Here is a 9,276-nt window from a genome sequence, read left to right as displayed (position 1 = left end):
CGCCTTTAGTACAGATCTTTATACACAGCATTGTATTTGCATTTGGGGAAAAGGAAGCAGTGATACCATATAAATCTATCACCAAAAACTGTTTAGGAGCTGTGCACACTGGCAGGGTCTGGATAAGATGCACGTGTCAACATTTTCATGGACTGATACACAAAACAAAACAAACAAACAAAACCCTGTTATCTCCTCAAGCTAGGGAGTTAGACAGGTGGGGATTGGGGGCTGGGGAGATAACTCTGTTGGTAAAGTGCTGCCTCAAAAATACAAGGACCCAAATTTGGATCCGTAGCATCCACAGAAGCACACATCTGTAGCCCAGCACTCCAGTGGTAGCAGTGAGGACGTGTAAGTGGATTCCTTACATCCTCATTGGCCAAAGCGCTCATTGGCCAGCTAGTCTAGCCAACCAGTGAGCTCCAGGTTTAGTGAGATACCCTGTCTTACAACAATAAAGAGGAAAGTAGCTGAGGAAGACATCTGATGTCTACTACCTCTGGCCATCACACCTGTGCATACACACTCACATATCACACACACACACACACACACACACACATACAGAAAGAGAGAGAGAAAGAGAGAGAGAAAGAGAGAGAGAGAGAGAGAGAGAGAGAATCACTGTTGACATCTGGAGTGGCTGTTGAAGGGAAGTGTGGCTGCAAGGGCCACCACATTCACTAAGACCCAAGCTGAATTGGCCTTTCCCAAACCAATTACAAAGCAGGAGCTACAGTTCTACAGAACCATGATCCCTAAGCATGCAGTATTTTAATAGTCAAAGTTCAGCCCATAAACTCTGGGGAGTTCATGGACTAAAAGAATATAGGGCCCAAACAGAATGAACTTGAATTCACTGTAATTTAATAATGGAACTTTCCACACATAGGGATTCTAGAAGGAAAATTCGTTCCTAACTAAATTGACAATAAAGGCCTGAGTGGCCTCCTCAGAGTTCTGTGGTGTGAGGCTCAGGCTACCAGAAGCCATGACTGGAGCCTGGCCGAGGGAATTCACCCATGTGTTTAAGACATTGATTATAAGTTGTTTAAAGTTGGCTCCCACGGGAGTCTCAGAGATTGATTCCAGGAACACATTCTGTGTTCCTGCTCTGTTGGCTTCCTCTGTGTCCTCCCAAGACAATGAATTCATTTTCACTCCAAATCACTTGAATGTGTCTGCTGTCCCTCACCATCAAATGTCTCCCTTCCTGGAGCCTCACAGGAGAGCATTAATCCCTTCATATTAGATTTAATCCAGATGGCATCCATTGGAGAAGTCTTTCCTGATTTCTTAGTTCAGAGATTGGCCAACCCTAGCCCATGGGATGGACACAGGCCACCAAGATCCTATATAATCTGAAAACCAAGAACAGTTTTTATATGATTGAAGAGAAATTAAAAGGCACTAATGTTTGGTAAAACATGAACATTATATTACTTCAAATACCAGTGTCTGTGCAGACTTCACTGGAACGCAAGCCCCCTCATTTATCCATCATCTATGCCTGCTTTCAAGATTCAGTGTCTGATTACAGATTTAATAAGCTAAAATTGTTACTCATTTTTGGCATGGGTACGTGTGCACGATGTACATGTGTGTATGAGGGTTCATGTGTATGTGTGGATACATGCATGCATGCATGTGCATGTGGAGGTCAGAAGCTGAATGTGTCTTCCTTGATCGCTCTCCATCTTATATCTTGAGGCAGTGGGTTCTCACTTGAACCCAGGACTCATCAATTTGGCTAGTCAAGCTAACCAGCTTCCTCCAGGATGCCCTGCCTTTCTCTCTCCCTCTCTTCTCTGACTCTTTGCAGCAGCATAAAACATAACAACCCTAGAGCCATGAGCCTAGGATCTCATGCAGATACCCAACTCCTTGATTATTATTATTCTAGTCCCTTACACAAATGAATTAGCATGCGATCAAGCAGTTTGATCCTATAGAAATTAAGCACTCTGAAAACACAACTGACCTATCAAATCTCTTAGCTCTACATCATTTTTAATGCTAAACACAATGGGAATGTTATACTAATAGTTGTTGTATTATATTGTTCAGGGAGCAAGGACAAGAGAAAAGTCTACACAAGCTCAGTGTAGGCAACAGATTACACATTAGTAAAGTGCTCCTCAAACAAACAAGAAAACCTGGAAATAATACCCAGAGCACATAAAAAACAAAAACAAAAAACAAAAGAACTGACCAAGCATGGTGGCATATGCCTTTAATCCCAGCACTGGAGGAATAGAGGAAGATAGATCTCCAAAAGTTTGAGTTTGAGGCCAGCCTGGTCTACATAGTGAGTTCCAGCCTACATACTCAGACCCTGTCTCAAAAACAAAACAAACAACAAACTAACAAACAACAAATAAGACAGCAAAAAAGCCTAATGTGGCATGGGCTTGGAATTCCAGCATTGGAGAAATGGGGACAGACAGATCCTCGGGTTTGTTGGCCAGCTAGTTCACCTAGCTAGCAAGCCCCAGGTCTCAGTGAAAGATCCTGTCTCAAGAAGGATGGTGATCACTTGAGATACAACAGCTTAGGTTGCCCTCTGATCTCTGTACACAAACACACAAACATGCACACTCACAAATACAGAGACATACAAATGCACACATGTACATGCATACACTCACACACACAAACTCACATATACGCACTCACACAAACTCATATACACACATACAAAGAATAAAAGAAAAGCCTGAGGCTCTACTACAGCATTCCCATCTGTGCCTTGGTCACTGTGGGACATAAGCAAGATTTTAGCGCATGTCTGTCAAATGCAAGCACCCAATGCACCCCAAGGAAACTTTGCCTTAGTTGCCAAGAACCAACAGAAAATTTTCTAACCCAAACCACCTCACTTTAATGCACACATTTTACACATAGAGAGCTTACTCTAAAGGCTCTTATCAGATGTGAGCTGTCACCACAGAACAAGGGCATGCAACAGCTACTTGTAAGACAGACACATCCTCATTTCAGAAGGGTGAGCATTTGAGGATCAGGCTGATGCCGTGGAATGTGGTTCTGGAAGTGTGGCAGAGGGGATGGAGTGAAACTCCATAAAAGCAATGAAAGCGACCCAGATTGGGGATGTGGAGTGCCTTCTAGAGGGTGGAGTTCTCCTAGAAGTTACTCCAACCAACCCCTAGCCCCTGGCAGGCAGGTCTCACCAGTGACGTTGAAGGGTGTCCTCAGGATATCCTTCATCCATGAGTAGAGAGCTCTCTGGGTGTGAGCTGAAGTCCGGTCATAGAGGTCTTTGAACACTGCGGATCTAAGACACATGGACACAGGTGTCCATTAACAATACACAGGTGGACACCCACCCTGAAGGAGCCGTGAGGGCACTGTGCCCAGGGCTGCCATGCTGAAACCCTGCACATGCCTTTGCTGCATTGACTGTTTTCCAAAGAGCATCCTGTGGGTCTGCCTTTGCCTCCTCAACTCTTAGTTCCTTTTGTGTGTGTGTGTATGTGTAATAGATTTTTTTTGAGATATAGCTCACATGCCCTATAATTTGTCCATTTAAAGTATATAATTCACCAGCACTCCCAAAAGCAGATTCAGGAGAGTCGGTTCAAGATCAGCCTTGGATTCAGAGCAATTTTGAGGCAAGAAAATGAAGTCATGATACTTTCAAAAAAGTGGATAAAACTAGAAAAGTATTGTCTTTCGTGAGGTAGCTCAAGCTCCAAGCACAGCATGCACAGAGCTTAGCTTCTGACTTTTAAATATGCATTGTGTGAGAGTGGGTATGTGATAGCTGCTCTTGGTGTCAACTTGATTACATCTGGAATTCACTAAAACGCATCATCATCAATATTTCCAGCAGCTTATAAAGAAACTCCATCCCCTTAACTGCCGTCCCTCAGTCCCCGGCTCCCCAGCTCCTGGAAGCCACCAATCCACTTTCTCTCTATGGATCTGCCTGTTCTGGATACTACACCTAAATGGGGTCATGCCATTCACTTATGTGTCTTGCTTCTTACACTCACATGATGTTTTCAAGGCTGACCTATGGAACAAGCACCAGGCCTTCATTACTTTTTATGAATAAATATTCCATTATATGAGTAGGCTACATTTTGGTTGTCCAGTCATGAGCCAATGGACATTTAGGTTGTGTTCATCTTTTGTCTTGTTTCTTTGTTTGTTGGTGCTTGCGCATGTTCTACCAGTGAGCTGCACACTCCCTCCTCCTGTTTAGCCCCTTAAGGAATTATCAACTGTCCACAGCAGCATCACCACAGCCCATCTCTGATTTCTCTAATTGTCAGTATCTGTCGATCTCTGGTGCCTTGACAAATAACCTCCTGCTGGTGGGAAGTGGTCTTGTCACTTTCTAAGCTACTGAGTCTGATTTGCCCATGCTGTACCACCCCCCTTGGCTCCAGTCACCATTATCTCCTTCTCACTCAAACCAGAGGTCCTAGTACCAGTAGGACTTTCCATTTCATTGCCTCTGGCACTGCCCAACCCTCTTACTCATCTTGAAAACCTTCCAAACCTCTGTGTCCTGGGAGCCTTCTTCTATTCACACTCACACCATGAGTACAATTCACCATGTCAACAATTCATCTACCTTTCTTAAGGAACATTCCCACCAGCCCCCTTTCCAGTCATTCTGTATGTGTACATACAAGTTTTCCATTAACCCTCACACAATGTTGTCTGTATTTTCTACCTCTTTCTTTCCTTTCCATTGGCTTTTTGTTTCAATTTTTATTTTACTGTGTGTGACTGCTTAACTGTATGTGTCTCATATGTGTGCAGTGGCAGCAGAGGCCAGAAGAAGGCTTCAGATCCCCTCGAACTGGACTCAGAGGTGGCTGTGAGCCACTGGATGAAGAGACTGGGAACCAAACTCAGGTCCTCTGCAAGAGCAGCAAGTGCTCTTAACTACTGGGCCCTGTCTCCAGAACCTCTTTTTGTTTTTTTAAGAGCATGGATAGTTGAAAATCAGGGGAAATGAGAAGACACACTCACACAGAGACATGTACACAGAGAGGAAGAGAGAGAGAGAGAGAGAGAGAGACAGAGAGACAGAGAGACAGAGAGACAGAGAGACAGAGAGACAGAGAGAGATACAAAGTGGTAAGCATCATTTAAGGGAGAGCTTTCCCACTGCAAAATGCTGTTTCCCATTCCCCATGGAATACTACTGCCCTAGGGGGAGTCAGTTAGGTCTCTGCCCTTCAATTTCCCTACCCATAAAGAAGTGAAAAGGGATGCTATGTAGGTAGAGTATGATGGGGAGAGAAAACCTGGAGCAGCTCAGCTCATGGTCAGGAGACAGAGCCCTCAGGGTCATGAGGCAGGGCCCTCATAAACTGGGATTAGTTCTCTTATCTAAGAGACTCCAGAGGGCTCTTACTACCCTTCTGCCATGAGAGAACATGGCAAGAAAATACTCCTATGAACCAGAAAGGAGAAAGATACCAAACCTGCCATGCCTTGACCTTGGAAGTGCCAGAGATAAGTGCCTGTTGTCCAAGGTACCCAGCTTACAGCTCGCTAAGATGCTCGGGAGAGCAATGTAGATAGTGAGGATATTGTATGTTTTAAGATTTTTTTTTTTTTACTTAAAACAAAAATACTGATTTTCCATTCATGGAAACGAAGCCAAATTTTCTTTAATTTTTTTTCTTTTCTGTGTATTTATGTGCGTTGCACATATCTGTTTGCATGTGTGTGGGTGCACATGAGTGTCCATGCTTATGGAAGCTAACGCTGATGCTGGGAATCTTCATTGCTTGCTTTTCCACTTTATTCATCTAGGCAGGGTCTCCCAATCAAGCCCAGAACCTCTTGATAAAGCTAGGCTCCCTAGCTTGTTTGTTCTGGGGATGCCCTGTCTCTGCCTTCCCAGGCTGGAATTACAGGCAAGCTGACACACACACTTGCCATTTACATGGGCTCTGGCAATCCAAACTCTGGTCCTCATGTGTGCATGGAAAATGCTTTATCACCTAGCCATCCCCCAAGTTTTCTTAAGTGAAAAGGAGAAAGAGTAGTAAAGAAAAATCACAAAACAGACCACAGGGCAGATGGTGAATAGATGTGGCAAAAACTAGGAGAACAGTTTCCAGGTGACTACAATTGAGAGAAGACAGTTTAAAAAAAAAAAGTATGAAACTTTTTTATTGGATATTTTCTTTATTCACATTTCAAATGTTATCCCCTTTCCCAGTTCCCCCTTCCCAGAAACCCCCTATCCCATCCTCCCTCCTCCTGCTTCTATAAGAGTGTTCCTCCACTCACCCATCCACTCCCACCTCCCTACCCTCAATTCCCCTACACTGGGGCATCTATCTAGTCTTCATAGGACCAAGGACCACTCCTTGCATTGATGCCTGACAAGGCCATCCTTTGTTACATATGCAGCTGGAGCCATGTGTACTCCTCAGTTGATGGCTTAGTTCCTGGGAGTTCTGGGGGGTCTCGTTTGATGTTGCTGTTCTTCCTATGGGGTTGCAAACCCCTTCAACTCCTTCAGTCCTTTCTCTAACTCCTCTCTTGGGGACCCCACGTTCACTTCAATTGTTGGCTTTGACCATCCACCTCTGTATTTGTAAGGCTCTGGCAGAGTCTCTCAGGAGACAGCTATGTTAGGCATGCACTTCTTGGCATCCACAATAGTGTCTGGGTTTGGTAACTGTATATGGAATGAATCCCCAGGTGGGACAGTCTATGGATGGCCTTTCCTTCAGTCTCCTTTCTACACTTTATCTCCATATTTGCTCCTGTGAGTATTTTGTTTTCCTTCTGTGAAGGACCGAAGTGCCCACACTTTTTGGTCTTCCTTCTTCTTGAGCTTCATGTGGTTTCTGAATTATATCTTGAGTATTTCGAGCTTTTGGGCTAATATCCACTTATCAGTGAGGGCATACCATGTGTGTTCTTTTGTGATTGGGTTACTTCACTCAGGATGTTATTTTCTAGTTCCATCCATTTGCCTAAGAATTTAATGAATTCATCATTTTTAATAGCTCCATTGTGTAAATGTAACAGATTTTCTGTATCCATTCCTCTGTTGAAGGACATCTGGATTCTTTCAAGCTTCAGGCTATTATAAATAAGGCTGCTAAGAACATAGTGGAGCATGTGCCTTATTACATGTTGAAGCATCTTCTGGGTATATGCCCAGGAGTGGTATTGCTGGGTCCTCAGGTAGTACTATGTCCAATTTTCTGAGGAACCACCAAACTGATTTCCAGAGTGGTTGTACCAGCTTGCAATCCCACCAGCAATGGAGGAGTGTTCCTCTTTCTCCACATCCTCACCAGCATTTGCTTTCACCTGAGTTTTTAATTTTAGCCATTCTGACTGGTGTGAGATGGAATCTCAGGGTTATTTTGATTTGCATTTCCCTGGTGTCTAAGGATGTTGAACATTTCTTTAGGTGCTTCTCGGCCATTCAATATTCCTCAGTTAGAAATTCTTTGTTTAGCTCTTTACCTCATTTTTTAATAGGGTTACTCAGTTCTCTGGAATCTAACTTCCTGAGTTCTTCATATATATTGGATATTAGCCCTCTATTGGGTGCAGGATTGGTAAAGATCTTTTCCCAATCTATTGGTTGCTATTTTGTCCTATTGACAGTGTCCTTTGCCTTACAGAAGCTTTGCAACTTTATGAGGTCCCATTTGTCAATTCTTGATGTTAGAACATAAACTATTGGTGTTCTGTTCAGGAAATTTTCCCCTGTGCCCATGTGCTCAAGGCTCTTCCCCACTTTCTTTTCTATTAGTTTCAGTATATCTGCTTCTATGTGGAGGTCCTTGATCCACTTGGATTGAGCTTTGTACAGGGAGATAAGAATGGGTTGATTTGCATTTTTCTACATGCTGACCACCAGTTGAACCAGCACCATTTGTTTAAAATGCTATTTTTTCCATTGGATGGTTTTAGCTCCTTTGTCAAAGATCAAGTGACCATAGCTGTGTGGGTTTATTTCTGGGTCTTCAGTTCTATTCCATTGATCCACCTGCCTGTCACTGTACCAATACCATGCAATTTTTATCACAACTGCTCTGTAATACAGCTTGAGGTCAGGGATGGTGATTCCACCAGAAGATCTTTTATTGTTGAGAATAGTTTCCGCTACCCTAGGTTTTTTGTTGTTCCAAATGAATTTGAAAATTGCTCTTTCTAACTCTATGAAGAATTGACTTGAAATTTTGATGGGGATTGTACTGAATCTGTAGATTGCTTTCAGCAAGATGGCCATTTTAACTATACTAATCCTGCCAATCCAAGAGCATGGGAGGTCTTTCCATCTTCTGAGATCATTTTTGATTTCTTTCTTCAGGGACTTGAAGCTCTCGTCATACAGATCTTTCACTTACCTGGTTAGAGTCACACCAAGGTATGTAATATTATTTGTGACTATGTGAAGAATGTCATTTCCCTAATTTCTTTCTCAGCCTGTTTATCCTTTGAGTAGAGGAAGGCTACTGATTTGTTTGAGTTAATTTTATATCCAGCCACTTTGCTGAAGTTGTTCATCAGGTTTAGGAGTTCACTGGTGGAATTTTTGGGGTTACATAAGTATACGATCATATTATCTGCAAATAGTGATATTTTGACTTCTTCCTTTCTAGTTTGTATCCCTTTGACATCATTTTGTTGTCTAATTGCTCTAGCTAGAATTTCAAGTATTATATTGAATAGATAGGGAGAGAGTGGGCAGCCTTGTCTAGTCCCTGATTTTAGTGGGATTCCAATTGGCTACTGGTTTGCTGTATACTGCTTTTACTATGTTTAGGTAAGGGCCTTGAATACCTGATCTTTCCAAGACTTTTAACATGAAGGGATACTGAATTTTGTCAAATGCTTTTTCAGCATCTAATGAAATGATCATGTGTTTTTTTTTCCTTTGAGTTCGTTTATGAAGTAGATTACATTGATGGATTTCCATATATTGATCCATTCCTGCATCTCTGTGATGAAGCCTACTTGATCATGGTGAATGATCATTTTGATGTGTTCTTGGATTCAGTAGGCAAGAATTTTATTGAATATATTTGCATCAATGTTCATAAGGGAGATTGTTCTGAAGTTCTCTCTCTTTGTTTGGTCTTTGTGTGGTTTAGGTATAAGTGTAATTGTGGTTTCATAGAACAAATTGGATACTGTTCCTTCTGTTTCTATTTAGTGGAATAGTTTGAAGAGTATTGGTATTAGGTCTTCTTTAAAGGTCTGATAGAATTCTCTACTGAACCCATCTGGTCCTGGGCATTTTTTTTTTTT

At 42.5% G+C, this 9,276-nt stretch overlaps 1 protein-coding gene across 1 annotated transcript in view; it reads right to left on the bottom strand.

Moving 5' to 3' along the window:
- The window catches only part of Otoa (otoancorin), an 82,895-nt gene that overhangs the window by 51,606 nt on the left and 22,013 nt on the right, over positions 1 to 9,276 (bottom strand). The window contains exon 9 of the mRNA XM_031384603.1: positions 3,195 to 3,298. Within this exon, the coding sequence (XP_031240463.1) occupies positions 3,195 to 3,298 (104 nt within the window). The remainder of the gene's footprint in view (positions 1 to 3,194; positions 3,299 to 9,276) is intronic.

Source organism: Mastomys coucha, unplaced genomic scaffold, assembly GCF_008632895.1.
Source record: "Mastomys coucha isolate ucsf_1 unplaced genomic scaffold, UCSF_Mcou_1 pScaffold21, whole genome shotgun sequence".
Lineage (NCBI taxonomy): Eukaryota > Metazoa > Chordata > Mammalia > Rodentia > Muridae > Mastomys > Mastomys coucha.
Note: the sequence above shows the minus strand (reverse complement) of the source record. Positions and strands in the feature narration are given on the sequence as shown.